The sequence below is a fragment of the Cygnus atratus genome, chromosome 7 (genome assembly GCF_013377495.2).
Source record: "Cygnus atratus isolate AKBS03 ecotype Queensland, Australia chromosome 7, CAtr_DNAZoo_HiC_assembly, whole genome shotgun sequence".
NCBI classification, from domain to species: Eukaryota; Metazoa; Chordata; class Aves; order Anseriformes; family Anatidae; genus Cygnus; species Cygnus atratus.
In genome coordinates this window covers 20120426-20138989 of record NC_066368.1, presented here as the reverse complement: position 1 = coordinate 20138989, position 18564 = coordinate 20120426, and the positions used below count along the sequence as shown (strand labels likewise).

The 18564-nt window shown below is 49.8% G+C and overlaps 2 protein-coding genes across 4 annotated transcripts in view; one reads left to right on the top strand and one right to left on the bottom strand.

Annotated features, from left to right (window-relative positions):
* Positions 1–6799, top strand: part of SEC31B (SEC31 homolog B, COPII coat complex component) — a 36822-nt gene extending 30023 nt beyond the window's left edge. For all 3 annotated transcript variants that reach the window (XM_035551724.2, XM_035551803.2, XM_050711832.1), the window contains exons 25-26: positions 293–364; positions 1123–6799. In XM_035551724.2, the coding sequence (XP_035407617.1) occupies positions 293–364; positions 1123–1302 (252 nt within the window). In that variant the 3' untranslated portion in view covers positions 1303–6799. The remainder of the gene's footprint in view (positions 1–292; positions 365–1122) is intronic.
* A 1056-nt stretch (positions 6800–7855) lies between these two features.
* On the bottom strand, positions 7856–13092 carry WNT8B (Wnt family member 8B). Its single transcript, XM_035544461.2, has 5 exons — positions 12701–13092; positions 11646–11784; positions 10454–10579; positions 8848–8990; positions 7856–8413 (listed from the first exon to the last, which is right to left on the bottom strand). Exons 1-5 carry the CDS (start codon positions 12713–12715, stop codon positions 7856–7858), a joined length of 981 nt encoding a protein of 326 aa, XP_035400354.1. The 5' UTR covers positions 12716–13092.
* Positions 13093–18564: the final 5472 nt, after the last annotated feature.

Here is an 18564-nt window from a genome sequence, read left to right as displayed (position 1 = left end):
TCCTGTAGTCTGCAAACACTGTTAAAAGGGAGAAATGTCTAGGCTGGGAGATGAGAAATGGGAACAAATTCCTGTCTTGGAAAGAGAACATGTGCATAAATATGTGCACAGTGAGGTCGTGGCTGGTTGTATCAAAGTCTCTGGCTGTGATCTGTCTGGCAGAGGTTGTGATGCCGCTGAAATGCAAGGTGCTGTGCGAAGAATAGAGGGGAGGGCTGAGTAAGAGCAAACTGATACTGGAAGCAGTGGGTTTTAATCCCCGGCAGAGCTAGCATTGCCTATTTCACTTTAGAAAACTCGAAGAAAGCTGGAGGATGCATTGCAGCGGCTGGAGACTTTGTACGAGAAGCTCCGCGAGCAGGCGGTAAGTAGGTGCCACCATTCCCTGTGATTGAATTGGTTTCCTGATCCCACCTCTGTACTGGGCTGTGGGCCTTGGTGTCCGCCTCAGTATTTCCAGCACATATTCTCTTAAGAAAGCTAGGGGTTGCCGAACCTTACAATGTTCCTTTAATCCAGCCTGCCTTATACATTTTTTTTTCCTTAACCTTGGCCCAGAGATAATGTAAGGAAAAGCTGGGGAGGTATTTGCAGGGTGCTTTTCCCTCAGGAAGTGTACTGATAAATAGACAGGTTCCAGATGGGAATGGGCAGTTGTAAAGGAATGTTTTGGCGGTGGTTATTAAGTGCGAATCTAGTGTAACCTCCAGCTTGGAAAACTGGAACAGCTGATGCCAATTGCTGGAGGCTTATCAGTCAAGGGAAGAATCCTTATAACATATATTCTTTCCCTGAGTGTCCATATTATGCCTGAACAGAGACAGGATTCTGTGCTAGATGGACCTTTGACCTCCACAGATACATCAGATATTCAGTTAATGCTGAAATGTCATTGCTTAGGACTTGCATTCACTGTAACCCAGCCTGGGTATTGGTTTAATGTTTGTTATGGGCTGGGAAACTGAGGGAGGGAGCAGGCTATTCCTCCTGCCCGTGTTTGGCTGTGTAGGTGCTGTGTTTCGCGAGGATTAGGTAGAGAGCAGGAGGGAAGGGTATGGAGGGAGGTGGGGGCCTGTGTAACAGTGTTGGGCATTCTGACTCATTTCTACTCCCTTCCCACAGCTCTCTCCAACCATCCTCATGGGTCTCCATGAGATTGCCCACTGCATTGAAGCTAGGAACTACCAACAGGGTCTCCTGGTTCACACCCAGGTGGTGAGCAGCAGCAGTTTCAGTGAGGTGTCTGGTTTCATGCCCATCCTGAAAGTCCTCATGACCATTGCTGGCAAGCTGAATGTATAAGGTGCGGAGCAGCTGGTGCAGTGCACAATGAGAGCTGGTGGACTCCCTCACCTGTCGATGTGCTGCAGGTTGTGGACTCTCCTTCTGACTCTGGAGAAATAAGTCTGTGCCAGCGCCTGGAACTGTGCTGAGCCAGCATGCCTGGCCCCATTTGCTCTCCAGACAGCCCACTGGACTGTGGGTCTCCTGGAGGCTGTTCTCTCCCTGCTATTCCCCCAAAGCTACTTTCCAACCCAGGGCTCTCAATTTCAGGTTTTCCAGGTTACACAGATTCCCCCCAGAACTGCTCTGTGTAGTCTCCTCTTCCCTGTTCCCCCAGCACAAAGGGGAAACTTCCTCCTTCCCAGGTTGGCGCTGCTTTTCAATAAGAAACAAACAGGGCTGGCAACCTCGGGCTCTATTCCCTGCTGCCTCAGTGACAGCTGGGCTCCCTTGGGACCTAAGCTGTGGTGTCCCTGCTCCATTGGGCTGCAGTCAGGATCTCTCCTCTGGTTCCTCCTTTAACTTCATTCTAATCTTTGACTTACCTCTTGCCCCTCTGTTCCCATACCTGCTACAACTACGGCTTACTACAAGCCTGCTCTGGGCTAGCTTTGGTTCTCTCTTTCTTCTTCACCCAGCCCTCTCTTCTAGAGGGTAAACAGGAAACCCAACTGTCCCCACACTATCCAGTATCCCTTTTCCCCCCATAAGCTGTAGGCTTGAGCCTTTGTTTCAGACCCAGGACTGGTTTCACCCTTCCAGCTCCTGGGACTCCCATTCAGGAATGCTGACAAGTTGGGCTGCTCTGTGTGCTCCTCCCCTGAGCCAGCAGCATTGTGTGTCTGGGCTAAAAGCTGCGCTGGCTGGCTGGCCTTTTTCACTTCCTTTATGCTGGCACGGTTGGCTTGTTGCCAGCTGGTGTTATCTAAAGGCTTCCTACATTGGGATTTCTGGGCAGTCTAAGGGCTTTAGAAGCAGCAGAGGTTGTACAGGTCCCTTTAAGTATCCCCTTGAGCTACTCAGACTGACCTAAACGCAAGCAGGAGGAGACAGCTCGTTGTTCCAAGCGTGGTGTGTTCATTCTGCCTCTGGCAATGGGTATTTGTGAAGGTGGTTCTCAAAGGCCCCTTGGCACCATGCTGGTAGAAATGTGCTGCAGGAGGAGGCATTGTCAGGTCCCAAGGACGTGGCTGTACTGAAGCTTCTCCTTACTGTGGCATTTCCTCTGGGGTAAAATAAATGAATGAAGCATATCTGTCCTGCAGAAGAAATCTGGGAAGGTAGATGGGATTTTAGGGCACATTTGTGTCTTTCCCTCTGTTCCTCCTCCCTTGTCTTCCTCTCTCATCCTCTTTCATGCTAGCTGGGCAGCGCAATCCTTGGACCCTAGCTGGGAGCGAGGCTTCTTCCCAATGTTTGGCTGCAGCCAGCCCCTGCTTTCCTCTGCTTGCTGCTTGAGTGGTAATGCCATCATGGGTCTGTGGTTCAGTGACTTACACGGATCAGCCTGCTCTACCATGGGACTTAGGAGGGAGGGGAATCAGAGAAGGGAGGGAGAGGGTATGTCTCATCCTCTCCTTTCCAGGTCAAAGTGCCTCCTTGTTGCTGCTGTGTTCTGTTTCTATTGCTGCACTTTGATGCACTGAGAGATTACAGAACAGTGAAATAAAAGCTGTGTTTTGTGATGCTTCCAGCTTTTTTCATAGGCTTGGGCCTAAAGGCAGTTGCCTGTCATGTCTGGTTACAGGGGGACTTCTCTCAGTCTTCAGGGCCTCCCACTGAGTTCTCAGCTCAAAAAATAATGGCAAACCAGATCATGGGCTCTGCAGGTGTGGGCAGCAAGCATCCTGGTTTGAGACTTCAGATCTTACCTGCTCCACCGGGCTGCAGGATCAGAGAACTGTTCTTCAAGACACCTTCCTCAGTTGTTACTATCCTTCCGCATCACATACAAGAAGGTCCCTGGGATGCTGGGGTTCCCCTGGGGAGTCACAGTGGTGTTGGGGATTTTACACTTGGCATCAGAAGTTGGAAGGAAGGAAGTAAAGAGAGCCCTTGATGAGATCCTTTTCTGTTAGAAGCCAATGTTATGCCACTTGAACTAGCAGGAGGATCTGACCTTCTTTGTGGAAATCAAATTTATACCGTTGAATTGGCAGTTCTTGCCACCAGTTAATAACTTCTGAATCTGTTAGCTGATTTCACCTAAGTTTTTAAGAAGGTAGGAAGGCTGAGGTGGAACGGTACTGAGATAAAGAGGGAAGAATCAAAAACAAAATAAAAAATTGTTGCCAGCTGGCTAGCTATTATGTTTGTACAGGCCAGCCAGTCAGAAGACATGAAACTGAAGTACAAAAGACTGTATTACCTGTCTTGGGATTGGGATGACTTGGGAGGAAATAAAGGTTGAGAAACACTGGTTGGCTGGGGGAAGATTTGGCCACTGTTGGGAAGGGACCATGGTTTATGAGGGTTCTGGGCTATTAGGGACACAATACACACATTCAGGGAAAAACAGCCTTTTTAAATTCTGCTTGCAGGGGCAAATGCCAGGTGTAGGGGAGCCTTGCAGTGCTGTGTGAGCAGTTAGCAACCACTGTGGCCTCCTAGCTCTGCTTCATCGGGGGAGATGCAAGCTGATCTTCAAGGGTTGCATTTGTGTTGTGACCCTTGGATTCTGCTTTTCTGGATCTAGTTGTGGTACCCTGTGCAGTCCAGCCTATTTGCTTTAACTCAGGCCACTTGTACCACTGAGAAGTGAGGATTTTTTCCATCTATTTCTCAGATGCGTTTGACTTCAGTTTCCTCCAGCACGCACTGCACCTGCTATCCCTGGGTTCATGCAGAGACTGCCTACTTACCATGCTTTTGCTCTAAGTCCTTCCTGCTTGTCCCCTTTGTCCCGCCGTTGCTCAGTTCTGTTTCAGGTTTATTCCAGTGAGCACTGTCCCTAAAACTCTTGGTATGGAAACCAAGCAGGTGGTACTGAGGGGACCTACTCGAGGGGCTCGGAGAGGCTGGAGGCCAGGCCTCAGTCTCTGTGGCCCTAGTGCTGTTTGCTGCCTCGGAGGTGCAGTTGGAAAGCACTGCTCCAGGTACGGCACTGTCTGGCTGCTAACAGCTTCTGGTTTACAGACAGCAGCCCGTCGGCCGTGCCTCCTCCCATGTGGGCACATGCTGCTGCAGCATCCCTGCGCTGCTGTTTCTGTTGGGTGAGAAGGCCTTCGGTTTGACAAAGAACTGGGGGGCAGGAGGAAGGGATCCCTGGGCATGGAGAACAGAGCTCTAATCCCGTTGCAGATAACATCATGTCTGTAGGCTAGGCTTGTGTGTGTTTGGGGGAGCTGGAGGGGCAGAGATTGTTAGGCAGTATTTGTTTGTAAAGCCACTTGCTCTGAAGATAATGCTTGCACTAACTTCTATTGAGGGAGCAGTGTGAGTCCCCACAAAGTCCTTTCCCAAAGTGTCTTTGAAGCCAAGAACCCATTGAAAGGAAGAAAGGCCAAGAGAGGGGATTAGTTTGTTCAGCAGCTGTGAATTTCAGTGGGAGGCTGATGAACTCCAAAGTCTTTGTTGAGATTTTTTTTGTAAGGAGCCCTGCTGGAGGGAGAGACCCACACGGGGGCCGCGGCCTTAGACAAGAAGGAATCCGAAGCGGCAGGGAGCTGTAAACGGGCCACAAGGACTTTTCCCAAACACTTTTCGGAAAAGGTGTTGTGAAGAGAGCGGAGGGGGATTAGCATGTGAAATGACACTTTCCATTGACTCCACAGAGGGGAGGGGAATAGGGCTGGCTGGCTGATTTATTAGCATTTTGTTCCCTTCTCTTTTCTGCTCCCCCAGCAGCCCCCCTCCCCTTGCTCCCCTCCTCCTTGAGCCCTCTAAAGAGGTTTGGATTGGAAAAGGGAGCGGGGGGCTGCCTGTTTGTGTGTCATCTGGGCGAAGGTGACCACCTGGGAAGCTGAATGTAAATATTTCTCCTCTGAGGAATGCGCCTTCATTAAAGCGAAATGAATACATGGAAGCATCCAATCCTGCCACACAATGGCAGCAGTGCCTTTACTGCCTAGGGCTGCTTTTGCTGGGGAGGGGGACCCCTCCGGGCCCCGACCCGCTGCTGAGGTCAGCACATTTTGCAGCTGCGGTGTCGCCATTTTGTCCCAGAGAAAGAAGCATGCGGCGGTGGGGCCCCTGCTACTAATGCTCCCTGTGTGCCCCCTCGCTCCAGCAGGCCTGGGGAAGGATGGGGACGCTGTTCCCCTTCGCCAACAGGCATCACCCTGCCCGGTGGGCGCATCCTGGCCTGCGCCACAGTCTTCACAGGGCACTTGTGTGGGGCAATAGCACACGCAGGGGAGGGAAGGAAACAGCTTCCACAGCTTCCCCTTTTCTTGCTTTTGAAGCTGGCTGTGGAGTGGGGGAGCACGGAGGGACAGCGGGTAGAAGCTGTCCTCTGCCTTGCGGTTGTCCTCAAGCTAGCCTGTGCTGGAGCTTTCCTCTGCTAGGTGACAGGCTCTCTGCAGCTCTTTGCTTTCCTGCCCAAGGATGTGTCCCCACCCCAGGGAGCAGGGCAAGGTGGTGGAGGAACTGCTGCCAGAGATGCAAGGGAGACCTGGGGCAAGGTCCTTGTGTTAACAGGAACTTTGTGCATACAGCTGGTGGCTTGTGTCTGGAGTAGAAGTGTTTCAGCTTTTCCTGAGAATTGGCCAAGATATTTTTTTTTCAGTTTTTGAACTGCCAGATTCTTGCTTGACATGAATACTCTTGCTCTGGTGGGACCTCAGCTTGCCCTAGGTCTGAATTCCCACCCCCATCAAAGTAGCCCTGAGATGAAGGGGATATTTTATAACTGAGACACACATACAGACTGCTGAGTGTCTTTAGTGTGTCACCTCTGAAATGGGCACTTGGGCCCCTATCTGCTCCCCTCTCACCTCCTTTTCTTCTCACAGCTGCACCACAGTTTGAGCTTGCCTGAGGCTGCATCCAAGAGAGCAAACCCTTTCCTGTCATGGTAGGGGTGGAGGTGGAGGGAACTGGTCAGCTCTCCTTGTGATAAACAGATGAGTAAGTGGCTGTGTTGTAGTCTCCAGAACTATAACTACATACATCTGCACATGCAATTGGACAAACAAAACACCCAACACAACAGCATTTTGCAAGCACTTAGCTACTGATTTATTGCATTGGCTATTGGTTTACAAATATTGTCTACAAGACAGATCTGATGGCCAGTAACTTAGCTCTGCTGGCTTCTCGTCTGTCTAAAGGACACTTCAAACAGCAAAGTTGAGTATAAATTCATAGCCTGAGGGAGATCACTTTGATGGTGCAGAGTCTTCTCAGATCCTGCTTCTGATAGCCTCTTCCCTGCCTACCTCAGCCATGGCAAGGGAACAGAGATGAATCAAGCAAATCTTCCTGCTGCTTGCTTAGCCTATAGAGTATATACAATATGCCGTGGAGGAAAAAATGTTATGTATACATCACAGTAACTGTGCAATAAATTAAACTTCAAAGTGCTTCACTTTCCTATTTACAACACCATTAAATAGAAACTGACATTTTCTCAGACTATGAGGAAGTATTTAGTTAGTTAGCTGACAGGGTAAGAGTGCTCAGCAAGTACACCAAGAACTGGGGAAGGGGCTCAGCTGGCAGCTCCTCTCTGGGGGAGATTGGGATGGAAGAGGGACTGGAGAAGTGTGAGGGCATCATTATGGCACCAACCAGTCAAGCACTGGGGCGAAAAGGGAGGCCAGACCTGAAGGCATTGAAGATGCAGAGCAAGCATGTAAAAAAGCAAGTGACGTGACCCCTTCTTAGGACAAATGTTTAATGGGCAGGTCAAGCAGCAGCTTGAATCTTGCTGCTGCTGTCTCAATTGCAAAGCGAAGCATTGGAGAGTTTAGCAAAGCTGTGAAAGGGTGGGAGGCGATACTGTAGGCTTCCTGGAGGCTGGCTCACTACAGGAAGGAGTTGCACACCTTTTCTCTTTCCTCAGTGCAGGGCTTAATAAAAGGCAGTAACAATTTTCTTTTAGGGCCTCTTTTTTTTTTTTTTTTTTTTTAAAACAGTACTAGAAGCCTCTTCTGTTTTAGGGTATACCACTCTGAGTGGCCCACATCTAGTGGTGCCATCATAGCTTCCTCATGTTTTCCTGAGTGTTGATCTTGCTTGCTTAAAAGCCCAGAGCAGCGTGAGCAGCACTTGCCTGGGGAACAGAAAAGCTGAAAGGAGCAGGAGCCACGGAGAGCAGCTGCGTTTTCAGCAATAAAAAGAGTCACTGGATAGAGTAATCCTGGGCTGAAGGGACCAAATCTCACCTGGTTTTGTCAACATAAGTGTCCCAGAGGTCATCAGCCACTGCACTAGCAGGAAATGCCCGGTATGGCCAAGGCCCAGGGGAGCTCTTCTGCCTTGTCCAAGCCCCAGTGAGGTGATGCTGGGTTAAGAGGCCTTGCTTGGGAATGAGACAAAGCTAACCCAAAAGGAAATGGTGCCAGGGGTTGCTGGGGAGGTGGGGAGGGAAGGAGAGGGACAGAGAAGGCCGTGGAGAAGCAGGGGACAGTTAGAGCTTTCTCTTGAGTTTGCGGCTGGCCCCACCACTCCCGCTCCGCTCCCGCTTCTCTTTGCGGACGCAGAAGTACTTGGTGACCCTTTTGCGGCACTGCTCGCACCGCACGGCACAGCACCAGTGGAACTTGCAGTTACAGCTGGACACCATCTCAGCCCGCCTCTCCTCCACCGCCAGCCCGCAGTCCCCACACAGCCGCCGGCAGCTCCGCTTCTCCCACTTGCTGAGCGCCTTGCCTCTCTTCAGGCACTCCCTCCCCTCTGTGCCGAGCAGCCCTAGCGTCTTGTTCTCCAGGCAGTAATCAGGAGAGTCTTCCAAGTGGACCAGCTCCTTCTTGGAGATGGAGCTGAAGGTCTCGGCGATGGCACCCCGGCTGGCAGCGCTGTTCCCTGCCCCCTGCAGCAAGTCCACCTTCAGGGCCTTGTGGTACCTCTCCTTGAGGTAAGTGCCCACCTCCCGAAACTCGGGCAGCTGCAACCAGCAGGTCTGGGTGGTGCAGCTCCCCGACACGCCGTGGCATTTGCAAGTCCGCTTCATGGTTCCTTTGACAGCCTGCAAGATGAGGAGAGAGAGGGGATGCAGGAAAATGTCCAGTGGGCTCACGGGGGTCATTTCTGTGCTGCAGCTCATGGACAGGTCTGGCTCCAACCTTGTGGAGGGGTCTGCCACGGCCCCTCCTTGTACAATAGCCCTGACCAGGGATGGTTGGTTGAAAGTTCAGATTTGCTTCTCCAAGGGACTTTACTACTTGAAGAGGGAGAAAGGACAGCAAGGAGGAGTTAGCAGGGTAATCACGGAAGGTTTGCTATGTTAGAACAAACACTCATCATGTCAGTACTGCTACCCTGCCTTCCCCTCTCCTCAGCAAGGTAATTATTTCTTCTGGGCACATGCTTTTAGCCACAGCAAGCAGTGAGACACCATAGTGAATGGCCAGAGCACATCAGGTATGTGCTTCCAGGTCTGGTGGGAGGGAGGGGGCTCACCTTTCTACCTGCCTCATTGTTGTGCAGGTTCATAGCAGCTCTGGCATCTTGTCCAGTCTCCAGGGCATCCACAAACTGCTTGGAGATGGCTTCCCCGAAGCCCACGTTATCGCTGCAGCCTCCCCACAGCCAGCCTTGCCCACCTAGGAAAGGAGATGTGCTGTGCACTGCCAGGGGACCAGCCCCTCACCGTGCTGTGGCCCCAGGGATGAGAAAGGGTGGTCACCAGAAGCGATAGGATGGGGAATGGAGGCCGGGGGACAAAGCCAGCCATTTGCCCAGTGGTATTCCCAGTTTCCCTCCCCTTGGGTTTCTGCCATTTCTGCTGAGGCCTGGGCAGTATATGGCTCACGCAAGAAGTGAAGGCACATATAACAAACCCAAGGATTTCCAGGCTTTCTATAGAACAGGATTCAGAAGCTGTTAATTATCATATATTAGCAGTCTTACGCAGATGAGGCTTTGGGTCTTTAATCACCTTCCCTCTAAACATGACTTTAATCAGTCCAGTCTGAAACCATACAGCAAGATGTGGTGGGTACTTTTGCTAACCTAGTGTGGGCTTGGTAATTTAGCTCAGCTGCCTGGAAACACATCGTGCGGTTTCTTCTTTTCCTCCTAGAGAAAAATACCAAATTCTCTGGGAAGGTTTGAAATCTGGAATATTCTGACCCTTGTGTGCCTCAGTGGTACATCGTGGGCGTTGTGGTTTAATGGCCTTGTGCCTCTTGTCCCTGAAAGGCCTGGCCCTTGCCTGGGTGCCCTCTCGCAGGGAAAGGCAGTGGTGTCTCACGGGAGGTGGATGATTGCAGCGGATGATGAAGTCCAAATCAAGAGCTGGGGCCGAAGGGAGAATGGAAACATTGAACCAGCGCAGAAACAGCAACCCAGAGTCAGCGTGGCAGCATGTGGAATTGAACCGTAATGTTTTGGACAAACCCAAAAATTTCTTTTGCCTGCCAAGTTTTTAAGTTCGCAATGGAAAATTTTCATGAAAAACAGACATGTTTTGGGGAAAGGAAGTCTAGCTCAGTTTTCCAGAGAAGATAAAATTTGTTGTGTCGTTGCCCAGAAGTCTTACTCTTCTAGAGACGGGCCATCCCAGGCCTCAGACACCTATGAAATGGTGACTGTTTTAAAAAGTATTAGCCAATAAAGCAAATTACTCAATACTGGGCACTCCAGTGGAGTTAAACTGACACGCACCAACTGCCCAGTACAGTTAAACAAGAAAAGGCTTTTAAAAGATCTTGATAATTTAAAAATCTCACTTTTTTCCTTTCAAAACAAAATGCCCAAATTTCACTGTTTTGTGTGAGAGCTGAGGGGAGAGCCAGAGCAGTGAAGCCCTGGGTTTACACACCAAGGGTCACACAGCAGCTAGAGGCTAGGGACAGTGGGGAGGGGGATGGGATGAAGGCTGGGCACTGCCAGTGTTTCTCCTGACTGTGCTCTCATATATCTGCTATGCTGATGAAAGCTCCTGAGGTCTATAAATGCCATCCTGCATTCCCCAACAGTAGTTCTGGTGAAATTGTGGAGGAGAGGAGGGCTTCCTCCTGCAGTCTGGGGCGTGACAGAGGGACCCCAGCTTGTCTCTCCTTACCGAGCTGCCCATTGCGGGAGTCGTCACAGCCGCAGTTGTCGAAATCCCCCAGGCTGCAGTTCCGGGTCAGTGTGTACATGACGCCTGCAGAGCTGATGGCATGGACAAAGGCGGTTTCTCGGTTTGCTGTCAAGCGGGAAGACAAGAAGAGCAAATGTGCTAAAGATTTCATGGCAAGACCAGTGGTAGAAATTACTCTTGCCATGCAGGAGACTGGGTTGGATGAGGTTTGCAATGAGCAGGGCTTTGCAGGGCAGAGAGGAAACCCCATATGTTAGATTAGCTTCATCTTGGCTTGAACCACATGAAGATGGAAGCTTCCAGGCTTGATCCAAACTGACTTGTGCTATTCCAAGGGTGTGGATGAGTTTATCGCTTGGCTGTCGTGGGAGCTCACCAGTGAGTATACAGCACAGACACCCAAATGTCCCCTACATCTCACTGATACAACCCAGGGCGGAAGAGGCCTTCTCCAGGGGTGGAAAGGCTCCTTCCCAACAGCCCCCTCAATCCTTTTCTTCTGCTAGACACCAGCCCAGACTGACAGGGGCTGAGTGCGGTGCCCATACCTACCCACCAAGATCTGTGTGGTGTTTATCAGTTAATGTCACTGGGCCTTTGGCTTTCATTTAATATCAGCAGGGTCTGTATCTGAGCAGATAACCTAGACAGGAATGGTTCTGGGACCCTCTCCCAGTCCCAGCCAACACTGGATTTCTGCCCAAGGTGTCTCTGACATCTCAGTCTCCTGGAAGCCACGGGGAGATTTTCCTCCCTCTCCTGCTCCTTGGCCAGAACACAGGCGCCGCAGAGCTCTGTCTGCTCACTTCACCCCCATCCCTCTGTTCACTGGCCCATGCTGGTTCCCAGCCCTGAAGGCAAGAGGCCCATCTTGGGTATGGTGTGTCCAGCAGCCCACACGGGGCTTGGTGGGGCACTCCTGCACCAGCTGGGTCTCCGCAGGTCCAGAGGCAGCACTGGAGTTGCAAGGCTGCCTTGCCTTGAAGCTAAGTCCCAGCACGTCTGACGTGTGAAGGGGCCTCCTGGAAGATCCCTCCTGGGCTTTCCCAGGAGAGGGACAGCCCGTGTGGGAACAGGGCAGGAAAGGAGGCACATGGGAAGAGAGGAGGGGCTGCTGGGCTCTAACCTGTGGCAAGGGGGTCCCGGTAGTGGTGTCCAATGCTTTCCTTACCGCTGCGCAGCCCGCCGTGGCTGGAGAGCTGCAGTGCCCTCTCAGGGCAGTTCCAGCGGTCCCAGGCGAACTGGAACTTGCACTCCTCGATGCCGCTCTGCGCCCCGGCCGCCACGCTGCTGGAGTAGATGAGATAGGCCTAGGGGCAGAGCAGCAGGTCAGGAGGGGGATGGCATCACCTTGGCACTGCATATTGAGGGTCCTGCTGCTTTGGGGTCTCGGTGGATGGAGGAGCATGGTGCAGAGCACCAGTCTCCTCAGGAGGCTGGCATTCAACTGCAAAGGACTTGTGTGCCATCTTATTGAGACAAGATGTACAGAGCTGAAGGGCTGTCCTGGGTTTGGCTCCCCTGGGGTCTGGCAGTTGCCAGCAGCCGCAGGAAATGCATTTTCTGCTGTGCCGGGTCAGAGGCTAAGCCTCTTGCAGGGAGAAGGCCAAATGGAGCTGTTGGCTAGTAGCCACATTAGGAGCAATGTGCTGGCCAGCCCTGGCAATGGGGAAACCCTTATCTCTCCAGTGTGAAAGGAGATGGTTTCTAAAGATGAATTTATCAGGAGGAACAAAAATCTGGGGGTGAATTTTACAGCTGGTCCTGGTTAGGGAAGAATAGGCCTCTAAAAGAGGGGTCTAAGGAGAAGGGGAGTCAAAAACACCAAACAAGTTCCTGGCAATTCCAGCTGTGCTCCTTGAGGAAGCGTGTTTTGTAGGGCCACAGGAAGTGTTCTTCCAGCTGGATAACCATGGGTCCTGATGCTGACTGGATCAGCAGGAAGCAACAGATGGCAGGTGAGATCCTCACCTGGTGTCAGCAGACCCATCTCCAAATTCTGACCCCAAGCAGCTTAGGAGCCCAGGCTCCTTTGCTGACAGCCCATGGAGCTGCAGCTCTTAGGAGGGTATCCCTGGTCCCTCCCCTGCCTTGTTGCTGGAGTCCTGGGGTGAGGGGAGCTCTGGCTGAGGCTGGATGGAGAGGAGTGGGAAGGAGGAGCCACCCCCCACCCCCTTTCCTGGGTTTAGTGGAATCAGGGACAGAGATCAAAGGGATTTCTCTTACCTTGGGGCCCGTCATCAGGAAATTATTCACTGACCTGGAAGACAGAGACAGTGTCAGCAGAGAGGGGGTGACGGCGGAGGGGCCTGGGGAATGCCTGGCATCCCAGGGCTCTCCTCTCAGCCCCGCAGCCTGCCTGGCTCCTGGCTGCAGGCACCTCTGGTCTCTCGGTGTCTCCTCCTTCCCCCTGCCTGCTCCCCCCTCCAGGTTGGACCCTCTCTGCCTGCCCAGCCCCAAGGACCCATCTTCCCCAGGTCCCCGTGACTGCACTCTCCTCTGCCCTCCTCTCCAGAGCAACTCCCCAGCCCTGCTGTCTGCACCCCTCCTTCCCTCCCCACTGCTGCAGTCCCCTTGCCCTCTATCACCACTCCTTCTTTTCGCTCTCCTCCTCACAGGTGCCTTTCATACCAATTCCCCCATCTTTTTAGTGCTTCCTTGCTCCCCTACCCTTGCTTTTTGCCATAACCAAATGCTCCTCAGCTTAACTCAGGGTAGCGTGCACCCAGCCCCAGGAGATGGGCCATGCCCCATGGCCTCCTGCATTCCTACGATGCTAGCTTTGGCAGCCCATGCTCTTCTCTTGCTTGGTCCAAATTAATCTTTGATGTTTTCCAAGTGAAATGTGAAAAAATTGAGACGAACAGTTTCCAGAGCTGCCTACTTGTAAGTATTCCTGTGAAAATTTTATTTCTGCTACTGTTTATGGAAAACTGCCACTATTCATAGAAATTCATTTTTCTACTGAAAATGCACTAGGTCTACTTCAGTAATCTTAAATTTTGGGCTTCTAAAATCTTTAGCTCTGTGAGCCCAATGATCCCCCTGCTTTGTTCCATAGATCAACAAATTCTACTCCTTTTACAGAGGGGAAAAAAATGTGGGCTCTCTTCCTAAGGATATTGCAAAATAAAGGAAAGGAACTCTAATATTTATTTTTGAATCACAAGTTTTTTGCTGCCAATTTCACGCTCTTTTGGCATGTGGCTTTTGTTTGTCATGGCACAACATTTTTAACCAGTTCCTCCTGCCTCCAGGTGGGACGGGAGGGAAAAGCAAAACAGCAGTCTCTTCTCATTGCTCCCACCTGAGACTGCCCTGCCCAAAAGGCCACACTGTGCCCAGTGAGATCTGCTGCCTGCCAGGGCAATGCACAGGTGACTGCAGAGCCTGAGCTGAGAGCAGCTTCCCCCTTTCCTTGGGCAGTGGTAGGCTATGACCTGGCCACCAGCTGATGTGACAGTGTCCTCAGCAGGGACTGAGAGTGTCCTGAGCTGCTGCTGTTGGTGGGTGGCAGCTGGGGGCTGCTGAAGCTGAATGAAGGATTTCAGCAGGTCACTGTAGGATCACCAACCCCTCAGCCTGGTTACTGCCTGGCCGCAGGCTTGCTCACAGGCTAGCATTCAGCTGGGTATTTCTCCACTGGAAAAAATCCCCACCGGCCTCCCCCATTCCCTGCAGCCTTGAGCTCCTTCCCCTGTACCAGTACAACGATTTGCAGGATCGTGCTGGAAATCAGGGTCACTGAAACCTTCCAAGTCTCTTTTTCCACCAAGAAAGGCTGTTTCAATGCAAGTGGTCTGTCAGTATCAAGACCATGTGTGGTGCTGTGACCACTACGAGGGATCTGGAGGATGCAGCTTAGCTACGTCTGGCAGAAAGGACCAACAGCCAACCCCGACAATCCCTAGCCAGAAATGAAGCAAGAGGAGGGAGGCTTATCCTACAATCAGCTCGTTCCAAAACTCCAGGTTTGCAAAATAACCCTCATGACTGTTTCTGGTGACTCTGTGGAGAGCCTGCCCTGCAGGCACACTGTAGCTCTAAGATGGATGAGTGCTGTACCCCAGTGGAGGACACCGAGGCCGGGGAGGTGATGTGAGCTGATTGAGACCTTGCATTGAGTAATGGTGCAAAAGCTGGAGCATACGCTGAGAGAAACTGGGCTCTCACAGAGCCTCAGCGCTGGGAACCCCAGGGCTGGCTTGGGTGTCCCAGGAGTGCAGGCAAAAGCAGACACTAACACCCTAAGGTGGGGGCAGAAGTGCAGCCATGCGGCAGTCCCCTCAGCTAGAGCTGCCTTGACGGTGATCTCTCAGAGGTACACCACAAAAAGGAGGGCTAAGGAGGGCTAGCTGCTTTAGCTCAGTCAAAACCACAAGAAACCCGATCATTCCTATTACTCACAGTTGAGAAGGAGTTCGAAGAGCTAGTTTGCAAAGTTTCATTTGGCAAGTCTACTTTTTTTTTCCTTTTTTTTTTTTTTTGTGGAAATGTATCCATATGGATGAAGATATGGGAAAGGCTCCCCCGGGTCAAGGTGGGAGGGGGCCGTGGCCACGGCACAGTGTGAGAGCAGCAGGCCCTTTCCCTTTGTTTCAGGCCCAGGATTCAGCCCCAGCTGTTCTTCAGGCCCGGTGGGTGCTTCGGCATGAAGCTGATGGCTATTTTGCAGAGGAATTTTCCTCTGGGAGCCGCTTCTGCATTGTACAGCTAATTAAATATTTCCTGGGACTTGGAGAGACGGCATCTGTAGCCGGGTGATTAGAGCATCGGGTGACCTGAATCACACAGGGGCATGAACCTGGGGCTTTTCAGACTGTGTAAGCTCTGTGGGTCCCCATCCTCGCGCAACTGGGTAGCAGCATGAACAAGTTATTTTCCATCTGTTTTCCCTCCTGTCCTTTGCCTTTTCCTTAAGAGCTTTGCCATGGGGACCACACTAGCTTGCTTATGACAGTGTTGGTATGAATCTGAGCCCCTGGTAGCAGCTGTGAGAAAATTCTGCTAAAATGCCCTCGTGTAGGCAAGATCTAGGGAATTACAATTCCTCTCTTATCTGGCCTTTGTGAAACGAGATACATCCCATCTGCACTGCTTCCCACTTCTTTGGTAGGAAAAAGCAAATTCCCAGTGCTCAAGAAGCATTTGTTTCAAACCTTTGCGGGCCTCATCTTGGACTAGGAGCATCCGAGAAGTTGTGAGGGTGGCTTTAGGAGGAGGACAGTAATCCACGGGTTCAGGGTTTACGGAAAACCAGTCTGCTAGCAGGCGTCAGTTGACATAACTGCATTGAAGCAGTGGGTCTGTTCCTCCCAGGATAAACCTCAAGGTTCACAAAAAGGCCAAGTTCAGGATATGCCAATTCACCATCTGCAGCTGAGCAAATGGTACAGTAGCAATTTCCCAGCAGGATATTCTGAACGTTTTTATTAAGTCAGAGAGACAGAAGGCATTTTCCCTGAGCTCTCCGATCAACGGGCAGGCACGCTGCTGGGTGGGTTTGTAGCACTTAGATGAGTGAAGGGTTCTTTCAGATCAATACACTTACCCCCCCACATTTAACTCTTGCAGCTGCAAGTGCATTCAGGAGAAGGGGAGATGGGACAGTTTGAATATCGGGGTGCTATCTGCTGCAAAGTAGGCCATCGTATGGCTGGAAGTTTTCTTATTTATTCTGAGAGGGAACGAAAGGTAATAATGGAGACAAACTGTTCACTTTGTCCTTGACCATACGATCTAGCTAAGAAAATTTCATCTTTTTTCTGGATATAGTCTCTAGCAAGGACAGAAAGCAATTAAGCCACTTGTACCACAGAAGTAGTGGAATGTTGGCAGTGCCACTGGAGTCATCTCTGAAAAGGCAAGTAGCAATCACTATGGAAATGAATCTCTCTTCGTTTTTGTCTCTGTAGCATGATTTGTTTATTATTTTTTATATTTTCTAGCTATCTAATACTCTTTCCCTCTGCCTTCAAACTCCAGGATAGCATTACACAGATGGGAGCAGAGCAGAGACAGACCTCAGCAGCCAGGGAGTAGGGACCCACCTTCCCAGCCCATGCAGGGCACTGGGCAGGGTGTTATGCTAACTCTGTTCATTGCAGGATAAAGCAGACCTAGGACAAGTGATGTTTCATTGCATCTGATACTAGAAAATTATCTCAAAGCTAACCTATAGCAGAGGTTGTCTGTCACATTCTGTTGGGTTCAATAGGAAATGATGCCGCCAAGTATCTGTCCCATTATATTTTACACATATCAAATACTAATAAGCCTCTGATAATTTCTACTCAGTTACAATGTTACCCAATAACACGCACCCTGCTCCTCAGTTTAATATGCCCTGAGAGCCTTATCAAATCTCCCATTAAAGAACTTGTTTGATACCTGATCACCCACTCACGCTACTCTGCTGCTGATTCAGATTTCTCTCTTTAGAAAATGATATAGCTGTATTTAGATCTTTACTGCCATTGTTTTAAACACAGAAAATGGATACAATTTCACTTTCAACCTGAATTTCATCCTCAAGCTATTAGAAAACCAGCAACAGCAGAAACTAGAGGCAACCCCATATCTGAAGTGTAAAAAGCATTTGGCAGCAAGTTGCGGCATTAGAGGTTGTTACATTATTCCTACAGGATAAGAAACTAGGAGGTAACTCATTAACATTTGAGGGTTTACATTTGTTATTTCATTTCTCTCGATTTTCATATATTTATTAAGTTTTTAGTTCCTAAATACAACCCTGACACTTTGCTGGTCTAGAAACATGCTGACCATTCCACCTAGCTTATATGGCAGAATCTAATTCACTATCAGAGAAGGGAAGTGGCCACATATACAAAAAGCATTTATTGTTGATCTAAATACCTCCCCCTGCCCTGCTCCGAATTATAGTGATCAAATCACAGAAGGAAAAAAAAAACCAAAAACGATCTTGTTGAATTTTAAGCACTTAGATCAGATAAACAGCAGAAATTGCAAGCAGGATTATTACGATTCCCATTAACCTTTTTTTTTTTTCTTTTTTTTTTTTTTTTCCTCTGTGAGAGTTAAAGGACAGGATCTGCAATATGATCATTTCAAATAAAGTTTACAATTTTCCTTTCTCTCAGGAAACTATGACCTATGAGCAAGATGCTCAGAGAGGAAGAGCTATCTTGAGCTATAAACTTTTCTTTTAGATAAAACCTTCTGAAAGTCAAGCAGGACATTTAGACATTCCACTTCCATTGAAAATGTCTGGGATTTCTGTATTTCACTCCACTTCATGCACTGAAAATTCCGCCCTTTGAACTTTTTCTAACAGATGTTGATTTATTTTTCCTTTTAATGTATTTTAAACCTACTTTATACTGGGGAAAGTAAGAGACATATAAAGGGAGAAGGAAAAGAACAAAATAAAATCAGTATGAGTTTTTGCCTTGCCTAGCCTTTCTGCATAACATACATATTCCCCTTGCTCAGGAAGTAAAATTTGTCCTGAGTTTGCCACTGTATCATATTTAGAGGTGTACAAGGGAGGAGAAAACCTCTGAGAGAACACAGATTTCACCCCCACCCTAGCAAGAATGAGTTCCCATTTAGTCTTGAGTTTCCCTTTCTGTAATTTTGATTTTTCCATCCACAGTAACAACTCCAGAGATCTGCTATGGGGGAGGCAGGGGATTTTAGTAATTGAATGGGAAAAGACTTTCCTTGCTGTTAGAGAGAAGTCTGTGATCCACTGAGCAGATTCACAGGGGCATCACAGAAAGGGAGAATAAAGTTTGGATACTCAGTAGAAATCACTTATGAAACAAATACCTACAGAGCTAGGTCATTTGAGCCCATCTCCGCTTGAGCATGGGATAGATATACTCCACAAGAGATGATACTAGAAGTGATGCAAATGTAATCTCTTTCTGTTCACCCTTATAAAACATTTCTGGAAATAAAATAAAACAACTCTGAGGATGAGCATTAGGTCGCCAGGAGATGGCCACAGGTTTGTACCCGGGGGATGCTTCTGATGGGTCCCAGTTCATTGGGAACTAAACCGTAGCAATTTCTACACCAAAAGCTTCTCCCCAGGAAACCCTAAT